At 36.0% G+C, this 18,391-nt stretch overlaps 1 protein-coding gene across 1 annotated transcript in view; it reads left to right on the top strand.

Annotated features, from left to right (window-relative positions):
* The window catches only part of PLA2R1 (phospholipase A2 receptor 1), a 108,807-nt gene extending 100,224 nt beyond the window's left edge, over nt 1-8,583 (top strand). The window contains 5 exon segments of the mRNA XM_065880141.1: nt 2,086-2,226; nt 4,069-4,185; nt 5,481-5,657; nt 7,996-8,028; nt 8,369-8,583. Coding sequence (XP_065736213.1) covers nt 2,086-2,226; nt 4,069-4,185; nt 5,481-5,657; nt 7,996-8,028; nt 8,369-8,583 — 683 coding nt within the window.
* The last annotated feature ends 9,808 nt before the right edge of the window (nt 8,584-18,391 follow it).

The following is an 18,391-nucleotide window of genomic DNA, read 5'->3' as shown; positions in this document are numbered from 1 at the left end:
ATACTGTGAACCTATTTTATGCAAGGCACTGTGCTAAGCAAGAGCTGTGAGGGAAAGCAGTAAGAAGTATCTGCCCTCGAGAAGCATTCGGTCTGGTAGGTGATGTACAAATAAGTGTTAACATGAGGCAGGGCTACCAAATGATATAAGAGCCATAGCAAGTGCTGTGGGGGGTTAGCAAGAAAATGGACACATCAGAGCCACTCGGGGAAAAGCAAAAAGCCTTCTTGAAGGACAGGACTGTGGAGATTGGTCTTGAAGAATGGGTGTGATCAGGAAATGATGGGACATGGAGAGGCATTCTGAGCAGAAAAGCTTGGGCAGACATGGGAGGAAGAAAGGACTGGGCATGTAGCTGAGCAAAGCTGGTGTTGAGATTTTCCTGCATGGCAGGATTTTGGTAAGAGAGAGGTAGGAAATCAGGTTAGAAACATAGGTTAGGAGCATGTGTGGAGGACCTTGAATACCACTGAAGATTTATGTTTAAGTCAAAGATTAATAGGATTCTAGAGCATCATCATCACCATTATGGTAATAATATTTGTATTTATATTATATATGTATATATAAAACATGACAGTAATGATAATAGTATCTCATTACACTGAATGTTCACCTCGCCCAACCAGATGAACATTATTTTAAAGATGAAACTTAAACCCAGAACATTAAATAGCTTCCTGAAGATCTCACAGATGTCTGTCAACAGCACCAAGAGCGGAAGCCAAGTTTCCTTGATCTCTGATATCATGTTTATCCCATTAAATCAGGTCCCCTTTCCTTTGATTGCTATGGTGTACAAAAAGAAATTTCCTTAACACTAACTGGTTTCTTTTTAAATCTCTCATTTAGTAAGTGTGCATGTATTTACTTACTCTCTGGATACTATAAGTCAAATAGCACACATATTATGTAAGTTCAGCTCAAAACAATTCAGGACAAAAATATAAATGATAGCCATATGTATTGGGAAAGCTAATTCTCCTTCTAAAATACCATGAAGTTATCCTTCCTTTTTTAAGGACTTTTTTTTTTTTTTGCGGTACGCGGGCCTCGCACTGTTGTGGCCTCTCCCGTTGTGGAGCACAGGCTCCGGACGTGCAGGCTCAGCGGCCATGGCTCACGGGCCCAGCCGCTCCGCGGCATGTGGGATCTTCCCGGACCGGGGCACAAACCCGTGTCCCCTGCATCGGCAGGCGGACTCTCAACCACCGCGCCACCAGGGAAGAAGCCCCTTCCTTTTTTAATAACACTACATTTATTGAGTGCTTAAGTGACAGGCACTAGCTCACCTAACTTCTTAAGTTGTAAGAAAGATGTTATTGTTAGCTCTCTTTTACGTGTGTGGGAGTGTGCGGAAGATAGGTAACATACCCACAGCCATGCACCTAGGATCTCAGTGTGGGTGTGTCTGACTCTCGTGCTTGCCCTCTGAAACAAAGACTTCCCCCAATTCCCCTTAGTTATATGCTGTGTTATGTTATGTCATGATATATTATGATATGTAGTTATGATATGACTTGTTATGTTATGTTATGCTATGTTGTGTTATGTCATGTCATGATATATGTTATGTTATATGTTATACTATGTTATGATATATTATGTTATACTAATGTTATGTTATATTATGATATGTTACTTTATTGAATGCTTTATTTTCTCTAAGTTGACTAGCAGGTAAGGATTTACTAAATCTTCAGCACTGAATGGAACACATTCTGTACATTTGGAAGTGTCTTTTACCAACTTCATTCAGCTGCCAGTATTTCTCTGAATCACATCCCCCAGTTTTTCCAACCTTTAGGACACTAACTGTAAATATTAAAGATAACACCCAAACTAAGCCTATGAAGCTATGCATTAATATACCCTATTATGTGTAGGAAAAGATTAGTTCTGCCAGACATGCTATAAGCCATTCCAGTTTTGTAATCATTTACATTAAACCCACTCTTTCAGAGTATTATCATGAAAATCTCATTACATATATTTATCTTGGTCTTTCATAGAATGTAATGCAATGTTTATCTCAATAAGTGAACCCAGTCACCACCCTGAAATCGTAACTCATTTTGTTCATAGAAACAAGACCAGTTGGATACCCAGAGTTGTGCTCAGAAACATCTATTCCCTGGATAAAATTCAAAAGTAATTGCTACAGTTTTTCTACAGTCTTAGACAGTACGAGTTTTGAGGCTGCTCATGAATTTTGCAAAAAGGAAGGTAATTCTTTTGTTGTGGTAAAATGCTTTCAATGTGTTCCTTCTTGACATTTCAGTAAACAATGTAGTTGTCTTCATTTGTCTGATTATTTAGTGATTTTAGAAGCAACAAAAACAATTGAAAAATTAAATATTATTGAATTTGCTTGTTTGGGGGATGGCTAAAATGTTCAATGTCCAGTATACAATTAAAAACCCAAGACAATGTCTCAGGATACTGCACTTTCCCAAAAAAGTGTTCCCTTTGAATGAATTTGAACTATGAATCTTTAATGTTCCTGAAAATTAATATTCTATTCTTTAAGTACAAGCTTGTATCTTTTAATAAATGTCATACTACTTTTAAAATTCTAATCAAAAATTACTTATTAACAATGGAAACTTTCACTTTTCAAAGCCTGAGCTTTTTAATTTTTTTATTGAAGTATAGTTGATTTACAATGTGTTAGTTTCTGGTGTACAGCAAAGTGATTCAGATATGGATAGTTAGATATATAGATATATATTCTTTTTCAGATTCTTTTCCATTATAGGTTATTATAAGATATTGAATATAGTTCCCTGTGCAACACAGAAGGACCTTGTTGTTTATCTATTTTATACATAGTAGTATGTATCTGTTAATCCCAAGCTCCTATCTTATGCCTCCCCCAACTTTCCCCTTTGGTAACCATAAGTTTGTTTTCTATGTCCGTGAATCTGTTTCTGTTTTGTAAATAAGTTCATTTGTTTCATTTTTTTAGATTCCACATATAAGTGGTATCATATGATATTTGTCTTTCTCTGTCTGCCTTACTTCACTTAGTATGATAATCTCTAGGTCCATCCATGTTGCTGCAAATGGCATTATTTCATTCTTCTTTATGGCCAATATTCTATTGTGTATATATACCATATCTTCTTTATCCATTCATCTGTCGACGGACACTTTAGGTTGCTTCCATGTCTTGGCTATTGTAAATAGTGCTGCTATGAACGTTGGGGTGCCTATATCTTTTCAAATTAAGAGTTTTCATCTTTTCCGGATATATGTCCAGGAATGGAACTGCAGGATCATATGGTAACTCTATTTTTCATTTTTTAAGGAACCTCCATACTGTTCTCCATAGTGGCTGCACAAATTCACATTCCCACCAACAGTGTAGGAGGGTTCACTTATTTCCACACTCTCTCCAGCATTTACTATTTGTAGACTCTTTGATGATGGCAATTCTGACTGGATAGCATCTCGATATTATTGAGATGATATCTCAGTATAATTTTGATTTGCATTTCTCTAATAATTAGCAATGTTGAGCATCTTTTCATGTGCCTGTTGGTCAGCTGTATGTCTTCTTTGGAGAAATGTCTAATTAGGTCTCCCGTCTATTTTTTGACTGGGTTGTGTTTTTTTTGATATTGAGCTATATGAGCTGTTTGTATATTTTGGAAACCAAGCCCTTGCTGGTCGCACTGTTTCCAAATATTTTCTCCCATTCCATAGGTTGTCTTTTCGTTTTGTTTGTGCAAAATTTATAAGTTTAATTAGGTCTCATTTGTTTATTTTTGCTTTTATCTCTTTTGCTTTGGGAGACTGACCTAAGAAGACATTGCTATGATTTATGTCAGAGAATATTTTGCCTACATTCTCTTCTAGGAGTTTTATGGTGTCATGTCTTATATTAAATCTTTAAACCATTTTGAGTTTCCTTTTGTGTATGGTGTGTGAAGGAGTGTTCTAACTTCATTGATTTACATGCATCAAAGCCTGAACTTTATGAATTATGGTATAGAAGACATTATTTTAATTGTATTTACATGTAAACACAAATAGTTATTCATTTGCTGTTTGTCTCTTTTATAGGATCTAATCTTTTAACAATCAAAGATGAAGCTGAAAATTCATTTCTCCTAGACCAGCTTTTAGCTTTCAGTTCTTCTGTCAAGATGGTTTGGCTGAATGCTCAGTTTGATGGTGACAGTAAGTGACTGGGTAGAGAAGAGGAGAGGGCATAAATAAATACACAGTGGTCAAGGTTGATGGAAATGGCATCTGCAAACCAGAAAACTTTCCTTGGATACATTGCTGTTTAAAAAAAATATCATAAATCCTAAAGCCATTTCTTCCAAAGACATCATTGCTAACCCCTTTTTATACCTTCTTGCCCTTTGAAATAATCTCAGAAAACCAAAAATGAAAACAAACAAGTTTATCTTATACTTAATCTTGCATTATGAAGATGCTTGGCTGGAACTTTGTGTTCACAGACTTAGTCACAGACACCAAACCATATTTACTTGAAAATACCCCAGGTTTCTAAATGTTATAAGAGCACAATAGAGTTATGGAAATGTTTCAGTGATAAATAGTGCTAGCAGAACTGTTATTTGCTACTCATAAAAACCAGAGTTTGTAATCAGATGAGAGCATGCTATTCTTTTCTTTATGTAACTGATGGTTGTTGAAAGTACTTGTAAAGAAAATTACTTTAAGTGGTATAGAGAACTTGTTACAGTGGTGTACCAAGGTAGAGGATGGGTCCATGCTGGCAAGGAGGAGTATTTCAATCACCGACATTGCTTAAAACTTCTAGCACAGGGTGATAATAAAAAGCTGACTGACTTATGCTTAGTTTTATTGTTTGTTTTAAATCCTTTTCAGACAAGGCACTCCCTTATCACCTACACATGGGTGGATTCTACCACTGCTCCCACCCCTTGGTATACCACTGGCTTGCTTTTTAAAGAAGCTCATTGTACTCCGTGCTCATAAAGGACTGTTTGCAACTACTTGATTTCTAAGATATGCAATATACTGAAGGTTTTTTTTTCTTTAAGCTTTTTAAGTTCAAACTACAAATTTTATTATTCTATCTATAAATCTAATAAATTTTAAGGGGCACTTTACAACAAAAAAGAAGCTCACTGTAAAATTCTTTTAGAAAGTGATCTACTTTGTAATGATATAGCTGTTAGGACTTTAAATGATTTCTTTAAATTGTTTGTAATGATAGGGAATATTTCAAATTCAAACTGTTACATTAAGAAACATCATATCTTGAATGAACTAAATTAGAACAATATATCTAAAATAAAGAGAGTTGTTCACAAGGCAATTTCACTTATGCCTACCTTTTAATGTTGAGTTCATGATTGTTGAATGCATCAGATAAGGAGAGAGTCTCATTAAATTTAGGGGCTGCTTTTTAAGGTTCATTCCAGACTTAGTATGTTTGATAACCATGCCCATAATTCATGTTAGCATTTTTTCCACAGATGAAACCATAAAGTGGTTTGATGGAACTCTCGCAGACCAGTCAAACTGGGGTATTAGGAAGCCAGAGATGGACCACGTCAAACCCCATCTGTGTGTTGCCCTGAGGATTCCCGAAGGAGTGTGGCAGTTATCCTCATGTCAAGACAAAAAAGGATTTATATGTAAAATGGAAGCAGGTGGGTAAAGTTAGAAAGTAAATCTTCATTTTGCTTCTACCTTGACTAAAGTTGACCCACCTCCTTAGCACTTAAAACTTTTAAAATCTAAGTATTCAGTGAGTATTCAGATAGATTCTAACATTATCATCTTGTTTTACATCAAACAAGTCAGAGAACATTTCAGCTCCTTCCTCTGATATGAAGAAAAAAAATCATTATAATCAAATCAAAGACTATGACTTTCTTGTGTCACCCTAGCTGTTAACTTAATGGGCAAAAAAAGAAGTTCACCTCAAGCAAATAGAGCTGGGAATGTAAACCAGCAACCCTCATTCTGGCAGCTGCTACTCAGAATTTTAAGCTCCATCTTTGGTCCCAGGAAATATAATTCAGGTCTAGGTATCCTTGTTGTGGATAAGTAGATGTGATTCTCTACTGCAGGCCATAATATATTATAAAAGTCATATAACTTGATCTTGAGCTACATACTTAGGTTGTGGTGATTATAAATAATTTTAGAAATGTAAGCCAGAAAATTCTAGTCCATTGCAAATAACAGAGCTTTCTAAGAGAAGACATTAACAAGGATCATTAACAGTGGGAAGGTGTTTACAGTAATCACAACAGTTTCTAGATGCAGGTATTAACAAAGAAGGAGGGATTGATATGGCCTGGGCTCCTGAAAACAACTTCATAGAGCGGATGAGTCTTTGGAATCACAAAAGATAATGAGAATAGAGGAGGGAAGGAATATTGGATAAAAGGTCCAGAATGACTAAAGGCAGAAATTGAGAATGAGCTTAGACTGGACCACGTTAGGTGGTGTTGGGAATAAAACCGTATTACTGTAGGATCCATCCACAGAAAGTGCTGGGATAAAGAGCTGAACTCCATGGTGAAGGACGCATGTCTCTACATGCTCTAGAGACACCAACAGTGGAGTCACACCCATCTGATGTAAAGGGAGACGGTTGTAATTTGAGTGATAGAACTGGGAACAAAAAAGGGAAGGTGGAAATGGGAAAAGAGAATCATCAGGCTTTGGTGACTGATTAGATATTGGGAATTAAAGAGCAAAAACTGGTAGGTGTGGGAACCAAACTTTGAAGCTCTGAAAGTGTGGATATCAACTCTGTGTGGAAACCATGACTAACCTATCAGTGTGCCCAAGCAACCGCTAGCATTCGACTATCAAGAACAAATCAGAAACATCTCATGTCTGTTCAGGACTTTAAAGCTTCCTGTACTACATAAGACACCTCTTTTATCCTACACAGCAACTTTCCAAGGCAGTGAAGCAGATACAGTATTCCCATGTTACAGATGAGAAAAGTACTTGTCCAAACTGAGGCTACATGGAGAACTACACTCCACATTTTCTGATTCCATATGCCCCTTCTATACCTGCCCGCTGCCTCCATCCTGAGAATGAATACTCATTCAACAGTCTTTCTTTAAAAAGTATCTTTACACATACACAATACTAAGTTTTCAATAATATTATGCAAAATTATACAACATTTATTTTAAAATTGCAAAATCGAGGTTTTTTTTTTTTTTAAAGTGTATTTTTGCTATTGGTAATGTTGACATTTAAGAGTGAATGAGCATATGTAGTGCACTAAGGCACTTCCTCCACTCACAAATCCTTTACTGCTCTGCCTCTGGGTCATTCCCTACATATTTCTCTGGATCTTTGCTTAGAGCAAAAATAGCAGAGTTCAAACTTTGATATAGAGTCTACTTGGAAAAGATACATTCTTACAGTAGAAAATCCTCAAACAGGAAACCTCTAACTTTTTAAATGGAGGAGCTATTATTCATTTCCCAAGATTCTTGAGATCTAAAAGGTGAGAAGGTCCTGATTTTTTTAATCTTTGCAAAAAGCCAGGGAGGTTACCGTTGCTGGACCAACTCCACATCAGATCCCAACAAAACTGAGTTCCTTGCAGGCAGGGACTATATTTTACTCATATTTTTAATGCAGCACAGCGCTGAAACTGGATGGGGATTCTTCAGCTTAAAAAAAAAAAAGCAGTGTATGTGTTTGTGAGCACTAATAATGATTATTATAAATCAGGGGTCAGCAAACTTCTCTTTAAAGGACCAAATAGTAAATATTTCAGGCTGTAGGAGCCATATGGTTTCTGTCACACTGCCTTTGTAGCACAAAAGCAGCCATAGACAATAGAAACATTATTAGTGTGGCTGAGTTCTAATAAAACGTCATTTGTAAAAACAGGTGCCCAGATTTGATCCATGGACCATTATTTGCTGAGCCCTGCTATAAGCAATAACATAACTTTGCTGATTAAAAGGGAATTTTCATCTCAGTATTTTTTGTATTTGGTTTTAGATATTCACACAGTAAAGGAGGATCCAGGAAAATGTAGGTTTAGAACAGTAGAGAAAGTTTTGATTTTTCATAGAAACAATAAAATAGGAAGTAACGGGCTTCCCTGGTGGCGCAGTGGTTGAGAGTCCGCCTGCTGACGCAGGGGACACGGGTTTGTGCCCCGGTCCGGGAGGATGCCACATGCCGCGGAGCGGCTAGGCCCGTGAGCCATGGCCGCTGAGCCTGCGCGTCCGGAGCCTGTGCTCCACAACGGGAGAGGCCACAACGGTGAGAGGCCCGCATATCGCAAAAAAAAAAAAAAAGAAGTAACTATGTGACAGTATCTATCTTACTACTTGTCATTGAAGTTTTCTTTTTTTTCATCTTCTTTCAGGACCAAGTCACAGCATTATACCCCTTGCAGTAGCAGTGACACTGATAGCAATTCTGGCTATTTCCACACTTTCCTTCTGCATATACAAGCACAATAGTGGTATCTTCAGGAGACTTGCACAGTTTGGAAATCCTTACTATCCAGCAACCAACTTTAGTACAGTACATTTAGAAGAAAATATTCTCATTTCTGATCTTGAGAAGAATGACCAATAATAATGAAGTGAGAGGATGCCACGGCCATGAGAATGAGTAAAGAAGAGTACTTTCCTTTACAGACCAGATGCCGCTCTAATGTGAATCGTGTCACCATTTAAATTATTCTTAAAATGATTACTGGTTTTGAATTGTAACCAAATCAGATAGGTGTTCATTTATTCATTTCCTCGAACTGTGATCTATTCTTTAAAAGGGGAGATTTTACAACGGCTATTCTTCAGAAAACAAAAACTATTAAAAGAAACTCCCAAATGAAAACTCTCAAACCAATGTGAATAATAGTTTTTGCATTAATATGCTTCTACCAAAAATTTTCGGGAATTTTAAAACTAATCTGATATCTATTCAGACATTTGCCAATACTCATTCCATTAAAAGAGAGAGGCAGAGAAAAGCAAAACAAATTTTAAAGTCCTACACTTGTATAAGAGAGGAAAAAAGAAAAGGCTTTTGAGAGGTTTCTTGTTTGTTTTTTAATTTGATCAGTTTAACAGCAGGGTTTGGAAAACACTAATTTCTAAGCTTAAAACTCACAGGTTCCGGGCTCTATACTAGTATTTAGGGTGACATTCATTTTTATTAGTTCTGACTTCTCAAACTAAAGGAGAAGAAAAATAACCTTTCTTTAAATAGTAAAAATCTTGGTTAGCAGCACAATTTCATAAGCAACCATGCAATGTGGCCTAAAATCATCAATTACTAAATGATGACAAAGTTGGATAGTTAAAAAATCTTATAGACAAGCTCAGAGGGACTTATTGTTATCCTAATACTGTTAAAATTCACAAGCTTTGTCAAAGACTACAGGTATAAAATGTATATATACCACTCCTAACAACCAAAAGATATAAAATGTAACTTGAATTTAAAGGGGAAAAATGAAAGATGTGAATTACAGTTTCATTAGAACAAGACAAGTACTAAATAAATTACTCTTCAGCAGTAATCTAGATACCTTTGCTATATAAAGGAGTTTATTTGGGGAGTTCTATTGAGTAAACTAGGGTTTGGGGGAACCAACTCCATTTGCATTGGGCTAGTTCATGCAGCCAGTAAAAAATGATTAAAAGTATGATACTGTCCATAAATTAAAACTCACAGATTTGATCTTCCTTCATTAATTTCTCATAAAGTAAAAGGACTTCATAATCAATGTTCAAAAGTTTACTCATTGCGTAAATGTTTACTGAGTTCCTGTTAAGAACCAAGAGCCATTCTAGAAATTGGAGGTATTGGGGCGAGCACTTATTTTTGAATGAAGGAAAACCTACAGTAAACCAGTAAAGAAATGCATAAGAAGAAAATATCAGGTGGTCATGAAAATTAAGTAAGGTTCTGTGATAGAGAGAAACTGGGGGAGCCTCCCTAGAGTGTGCATTTTAGTTATTACAACTAGCTGCCTCAAAACTGGTGACAAGTAGTCACAAGATGGAGCTTGGGAGAAAGTATGAATACGTTTCTAAGTGGAAAACTATCATCATTAGAAATACAATTTGAAGAACGTGTCCTAAGAATGAAGTCCTTGCAGGCTGAAACAGTTAATACAGCTTCCAAGAGCAGCTCTTTTCTACTGCTATGCAGTTTACGCACTGAGACAATCTACTTCCATAATTTTGTTTGTTTGGGGACTTTTTTTTTTTTTAAGATATTACATTATGTGACAGTTGTATATTTATGACTCAAAGGAAAAATTGGCTTGGACTAACCAGATGTTATAAAAGCTCAATTTAATAATCTGTCAAGTGAAATTAAAGTTCTGTTCTTTTTAGTGGACTTGGTAAAAAACTGCTAATCAATTATCCTTCCAGTCAAGGTATATTGAAGTTGAGTAGTCAGTCACACATAAAAATTTGACAAAGTATGTCATTAGTAAAGTGGTTCTGCAGGAAAAAAAAAAAACTGTATTGCTTGTCAGTGCTCTGTACTTTGATATTTAGTATTGAACCACATCCTAATGGACAGATCATGCGCTGCTTCCCATTACTGAAATTTCAGAAATAGGAATTACTGAAATACTGTTTTATTCACATATGTGCACTTTTAAAAACTTTCTTCCACAACTATTTTCAATCTGAGCTAGATTTCATGCTATACATGAAAAGAAAAAAGTAGCAGGGTCACAAACTCATTCACACGTAATTAATGTGCCCCCTCCAAAAAACAGTCAATTATTTTCTATAACTCTGAGTAATAGAAAATCTTGGATTTTTCCAATTGAAGGTATATTGGGCTCTTCCAATTCCAACAGTCTTCTTTCAGTTTAAATGTTTCTTCTATTGAAAGTTCCATTCCCTATCAAGGGTGCATTACATGGTCTCACTAGATAAACATTCAGTCTTCCGGAGTTTCCATTCCCTCCTCAAAATGGTGGTTGGATGTATGAGAAATTGTTGTGTCCTGTGGTACTGTGGGGAGTAGGTGATAACTGACTGTGTCTGTGTTATCTGGTGTCCACTGATGGTAGCTGTCTGGCCCACACCTGGGAATTCTACTGGCGTCTCTATGAAGTCTGTATTTGGTGTAACCTGTAGTCTAGTCTCTTTGAACTGGCCCCATCCTGGCTTTCCCTGGCATTGCCTTATCCCTGGCTGTGACTCCCATTCAATTCCATACCTGGACATTACAGTTCTTGGCAATAAGGCCATGTCACCTCTGCAGCACTATCAGTTACTCCCTTGGTCAGGGGAGGCTTAATACTGGACCAAACAATCCCAAAATCTCATTGGCTTAACACAGCAAAGGTTTATTTTTCATCCACACTAACATGGGGTTGCAGGAAGACTTCAGTTATTCATTGGTCCAGGCTCCTCCTAAACAGTAGGTCCTCCATCTCCTAAGGCCTTGGTTGCCTCAGTGGGTCCCCTACCTCTGCCTGACAGAAGAAGTTAGAGATCTATCTTCGATTAATTATGTAGCTTCCATGGGCTATTGAAATACAGTCTCTAAGTTAACAGTCTTTAAATTGAGAATATGTACCCTGTGGATATATAAAGACTTCCAAGGGATACAGGGTCATGGATTTTTTTTTTTTTTTTTTTTTTTTTTAGCGGTACGCGGGCCTCTCACTGCCGTGGCCTCTCCCGCTGCGGAGCACAGGCTCCGGACGCGCAGGCCCAGCGGCCATGGCTCACCGACCCAGCCGCTCCGTGGCATGTGGGATCCTCCCAGACCGGGGCACAAACCCGTGTCCCCTGCATCGGCAGGCGGACTCCCAACCACTGCGCCACCAGGGAAGCCCCAATATTTTTAAGGAGCTCAGTTTCCAGACTCATTAACCTTTATATATATTCTTTCTTAGAATTGACTTGCCTGAGATCAAGGTGTCATGCTGGTTCTTCTTTCCCACCTCTTTTTGCAGAAATGTCCTCTGCTACCTCAAAAGAAAAAAGAAAAAAAGACATACCTTTTACTCCAAATATTATGATGATGCCTCCTCTTGGTAAAATCCTCCATGGCACCAGACAAAGGCAAAATTTCAAAATAACAATGTCAATGAAACTTCTTTTAATACAGGAATTTATAAACCCATGTAAATTCTCACATCTTCCTCTGTTTTCATACATTTTTCTGTTAAGGATGAAGTGGTGAATTAGAAAAGGGTTATTTTGCCCATGTTAGGATAGTCTAAATTAATATGCATTGTGTGTGTGTATATATATATATATATATATATATATATATATATATATGAACAGCAGGAAAGATAACTGCCTTCCTTTGAGACTTTATCTCATCCAGCCCCTGTCTATTATGAAAGACTATTTCTGGAGAGAAAATCTAGGGAAAGCAAAGTAAAGACAGTGCAGCTATTGATAAGACCCTGATGTGTTACTTTATCTGGGCTAAGAGCTCATGGCAAGACTCTGCTCTTTATTTATCTTAGATTTCTAACTGAGCTTTGGGGATGAGTATTATCATGCTAATTTGAATTGCAAAATGAAGTCAGACTTTTTTTGAACATTGTCTTATTTGGATCATTTCTTTGACAATGAAGATTGGCTTTACCAATTAAGTTTTATGATGAACATTTTCATTCAATTGGATGAATTATATGTGCAACTCCGGTGTTCTGATTAAAACATGTATTCATATAAAGACATTTTAATAGAAAAGTAGTATCAACAAAAGTATGATGAAATTAACAATATTTTATTTTTCCAAACCTTACTTTGTATGCCAGGTAAAGCAAAGTGCCCGTAAGTGAAAGAGTAACAGGCAAAATTGAGAGTCATTTTAAAAAGGAGTAGAGAACTCAAGTTTCCGGGTCTAGAAACACAACATGGCACTTTCACTCACATATCATTGGCCAGAGTTATTCACAGGGTCCATCCTAACTGCAAGGAAGTCTGGGAGGTCTCCCAGTGTGCTCAGGAAGGAGAGGATAATGGACTACAGTGAGCACCAGCAATCTCTGTCAGATTTTCTCAGCACATATAGCTACAAAAGAAAGGGAGTGCGGGAATAGAATTCATGCTGAATCCTGGCTCATTCTAGCAATTTTTAATTAATATTAATTACTTTATTCTATGATACATCCATTTCATTAAGAGATGCATTACCTATAACATTTTAGTTTTATATATACTGATTATTTATTAAGCACTGTAATATATTCATGTTGGTCTGATCAACTGTGTGCTGATAGTAATTGAAATAGCAACTCAATACAGAAGAAAATGTATAACACTGCCTATGTTCACAGGGAAATTTTTAAAAATAATTTTAACTTATATACGTATTTTACTACAGGCAAATATGGCAAGGAAGTGAATAAAATAGTTTCAAGCATAAAAATATTAGGATAAAATTATGTGTGGAGATTAGAATGGAAATACAAGACTAAACAGAAAAAGAAACAAGAAACTCTGACTTGCTAAGAGCTTGTTTCTGTGTGTTTCTATCTTTAAATAGACTATGATACAATTCAAATTATCATGGTATCACCAATCAAAAGAAAGAGAGCTCCTTGGTGAAGTGGCTGATTCCAGGTCTGGGGCAGGAAAAATACAAGATGAAACTGAAATATCTTGTGATGCTAGAAAGTAAGGAAATGCTTACAAAGAGATGGGGTCATGTCCAAAGGACATAGGACTAACCTGAAGGAGTTCCCAATGGCCAAAATTGGAGCGCTTTGAGAAACAAAATAAAAATAGTATTGGATTTTAAGCATAGAATAAATATCTATGAATCCATATTAATGTAAATAAATAAATGAATGAATAAATAAGTAAATGGGGGAGGAGCAACAGTTCTTTTCTACAGAAGAATCCCAATTAAAAATGTAGAAGGAATGAGAGAAAAATCACCATTAGGAAAACACAACAGTAATCATTGTTACAGGCAAGATCCACCAGTGGGTGCTAAAATTCGTGGATGAATGTTTAAGGAGAAACGGGAAATGTTCATAGCTTTAAAATAGTGCCTCCAAAATAGTCATTAATTACAACTGGAAAGTACTAACTTTACAATGGAGAAAACTCTTTAATCGTGTAATCAAGGTTAACTTAAGCAGTAATAAGCCACATCAGTATCATGTATCCTCTAGAATGATGCCCTGAGAAGGGCACACGACTTTTTTGGTATCCACCCCAAAATAATGTATAATCCCAATTTAACAATAAAAAAATATCAGACAAATCCGAATCGACGAACATTACACAAAATAATTGATGACTTCATAAGTGTCCAGGTCATGAAAGATAAGGAAAGATTGAGGAAATGTCACAGATTGGAGGAGAATAAGGAACCATGACAACTAAATGCAAGGTAGAATCCTGGATTGGATCCTGGAATGGAAAATGCACATAATGGAAAAATGTGAAATTAAAATCTATAGTTAGTGGTACTGTATCAGTTTTAATTTCTTAGTTTTAATGATTGTACTATGTTTATATATGTACCATTAGAGGAAGTTGGGCGAATGGTGTATAGGAATTCTCTGTACCGTGTTGGCAAATTTTCTGTAAATCTAAAATTATTTCAAAATAAAAAGTTAAAAATCTGCTATGATATTAGATTCCACTGGAGATATTGAAAGGGTGACATGACGTGTTTACTTTTAAATGTCATTATAATTTGATGAAAATTGCATCCTAATTACAAAAAATTTTAGATGTCAAATTAGAAAGGCAGGAAGCGATATACATTTTTTTTCAAAATTTTTTAGGAAGTATGCAAGCAAAAATGTTTGAGGACTACTGCTGTATGACATTCTTTTCTCCTGCCCCAAATGAGAAGGAAGAAAAACCCAACTTTTTTTCAATCCGTCTATAACAGCTCACCCGGTGGAGGATTTGGACAAACATAGATCTTGTCAGCCACGGTTACTTCTATTTGCTTTCTGGCCTCTACGTTCTTCTTTTATTTCACCTCCATAGCGTCTTGTCAGCACATCTAATTCTCTCACTTGTGCTTATCCACTACAACCTAATGGCTTAGTCTTCATGGTAGACAAAGTACAGAAGGGGAAAAAAAACAAAACTTGCTTAGTTTCCTCTTTGTTCTTCGGGAACAAGCATTGGGAGGTATTTCAAAATGTTACATCCATCAAAATTCTTATTGCCAACATTTATAAGAAACTTTGTGGTGATTATTACTATACATGGTTGGAATCTTTATTCCCTCTTCCTCCACCCCTCAAAACAACGATAAAGAGCAACAATTGGCAGGGCCAAGTCCAGCCTGCTGCCTGTTTTTGTAAATAAAGTTATTGGAACACAGCCATCCTCATTCATTCACTTATTGTGTATGATCACTTCCAGGCTACAACAGCAGAGTTGAGTGGTTACAACATTGATAAGCAATTCTGATCAGTAAACATTTATTGAGAGCCTACAGTGGCCCAGAGAGGGCCCTAGGTTCTGGAGCTGGCAGTATGAACAAAACCCCATCTCTGTGCTCATGAGGTCTCAGAGGAAGAGGAATATGTAAATAATAAGTATAATATAATGCAATACAAATATAAACAAGATGAAAAGAATCAGAAAAAAAGGGTACTGATTAATTCTGTCAGGTAGAGAAAGAAGCTTGACAGAGAGAGTAGTGCCTATTAAATAGTAGAAAATTTTAGATAAAACGGATTTCTTTGATATCTTTTTGAGTTAGAAAGAAAGTTTTTAGTTTTGGGCCAGTAATGAAGAAAAGATATACCGAATTTGCATACACTTAACTTTTGAATCCTCAGAAAAAAGACAATCACAAGAATGGCAAACATTATTACCTTTGAACTAGGGCTAAATCTATTTAAAGCCAACTTGTTTATAGTTCTTCCTAGTTATTACTGGAGTGGAATGGAAAGGGTGAGTCAATCTGCATTGCTGATCATACCATGGCATTGTTATTTACTTCCATAAACAATTTCAGTTTAAAAATCTATATTATATCACGTGTTATATGAGCAACATAATTAACACACATTACGGCTCTCTTTTAATTCTTAGGCATAAAAATATTGGCTTATATTGAAAAAAAACTAAAGGTTTTATAATTGAACATTAGAAATAAACACTTAAAAGTTATATCTATTTTAGAAACATTGACTTAGCTGTTCATGGTTCTCTAAAGATGAAACTTTTGGTACCTTGGATTACTTACAAGAATTTACAGCATTTAGAATCTTATCTCTGATGTTTACAGCTCAGAATAAAATGACTGAAAACTCGGATTTGTTCACTTTTATATTGTAAAATTTGAAGTACAATAGTGTATGCAGTTTTTAAAATTCAGTTATAATATTCAGGCTTATATAAAAGGTTAATATTTTAGGTGTACTGATAAATATGTTGAACCATATGTTTTATTTCTTAAGTCAATTCCATTAGTACTGTTGTAATTTTAAAGTTTTTTAGAGAAAAATAACAGTGTGCCTGAATCTAAAATGCTAGATAAAAAAGTGAAAATCTGCATGTGTTTATAAAGCCTAATGAAGAATTCTAATTGCAAAAGAAAATCTGTAACCAAAGCCACAAAACGAGTACTATGTATACCAGTGACCTTCTTTACTCAGAGTTAATTAACACAAGCACTTGCTTCTTGCAGAGCACTTTGCTGTAATTTAGAACAAATTAAGGGAAAAAATCATTCAAGTGCTGTTTTGTTCACACCATGAAGTGAGCACGATGGGCCAAAGTTTACTCATTTAAAATATTGTCATCCTTTTCTTGTAATTATGAGTAGCAATACCTTTTTTTTTTTTGAAAAAACAAAAAACAGACATCCTGATCTATGCCATTTTCAATTTTTTCCCAGGCTTCTATTTAATAATGGAAATTGATTTTTAAAACTAATATAAAATGCCGTTTTCCGTTTCTCGTTTCTCCTAAGTCTCTCATTTACATTAAATTCAAGCATTATATATTATCCTGGGTATTTTCCAAATATTTTGAATTTAATATGGCAAATTATTAAAGGACCTTTTCCATATTTTTCTGCCCCTCCTCCAACCCTGAAATTGCGACTTACTGTTTCTGTTTGGTAGTTTATTAATTAACCTGAGCTCCTTCAGTCCCAACTTATGAGGTCATGTCCCCAGGAGGTTGTTTAAACTTTACTCTTCTCCTTCTCTGACAGTGGAGCTTTGCAGGAGCTGGAAACCCAACTCAAAAGATGTAGGAATCAGCAGGAGTCTTACCTCTATAGAGTTTGGTTAGAGGGGAAGACCCAGAACAGAAGGCAGAATCAGGAAAAACTCACTGGAAGGATTAGGGAGGAATGGGAACTTAACAGGGGTGTTATCTCACGTGTCACCAAAAGATTTGGCATTCCTGATTAAAAATTTGATTCTGTGGAGACTGAGAAATTTGTTCAAGATTGAGCATCCCTGAACAGATGCAGTGTTTACCCAAGCCATCAGTACTTGCAGTCTTCAAGCAAGGGCTCCTCTGGTTGGACCCAAAATTGTTTTATTCCCATTTCACTCCCTGTGACACCTAAAGGTGCAAAGGAAAAGCAGTCTCTCTGCTCACTGCCCCACAAGGGGTGCATCTGAGTGAAGCAGCGCCTCCTGGCAACAGGGAAGGATCAGAGAGCCTGGTGACTCTGGCACTCAGTAGAAACTCCCTGGAGTTGGTACCTCAATTTATACTCCCCAAGGGAAGTTTAGAGAGATATTGAGCAAGAAGACCGATTTGTTTATCTTTTGCTTTAGAAGATAATCTGTAATTGCATATTAGTAAGTAAATTTCCTGTTCCATTTTAATAATAAACTGAATTTGTTAAAAAATGTAGTTCCATGGGTGGTAGCCCCTATAATTATCCTGTAGTTATTATCATTACTCATACTGCATTTGAAGCACGCTCATTTGACTCAGTTGGGATCTCTAGTTAGGGAATCAAAAATATCAGTTACAGCAAGGAATCATAAAAAGTGATAGATGCATAGGTAGCATAGACATTTTATTTTTCATTAGAACACATAAATATACATTTATCCACAAATGTCTTGGTATAGGGACAGTATCATTCATTTCAGTATGGCTTCCTGTTGGTCTCGTGCATAAAGCATATCCATAAGGTTTCCTTCAAAATCACTGGTTTCATGGTCTTTAGTGGAGTGAAAATTTAAAGATATCTGTAAGCCAATCTGAGTGCAAAGCCCTAATTTTTTATAATTTTCCCCAATATTTATCATTGTCTTGCTCAACAACAGAATTTTTAGCTATTCGCCTTTATTGAGTCTTTGCAAAGCTTTTAGTTTTCATAAAAGAATTCTCTTTTTATACTCATATTTTGCTTCAGAATTTAATTAAACTATAAAACTACAATACCTAGTACAACTGGCATAAATGGATTTGGGAACAGACACAGC

The sequence above is a fragment of the Phocoena phocoena genome, chromosome 7, assembly GCF_963924675.1.
Source record: "Phocoena phocoena chromosome 7, mPhoPho1.1, whole genome shotgun sequence".
NCBI classification, from domain to species: Eukaryota; Metazoa; Chordata; class Mammalia; order Artiodactyla; family Phocoenidae; genus Phocoena; species Phocoena phocoena.
This window is presented reverse-complemented; position numbering and strand designations above follow the sequence as displayed.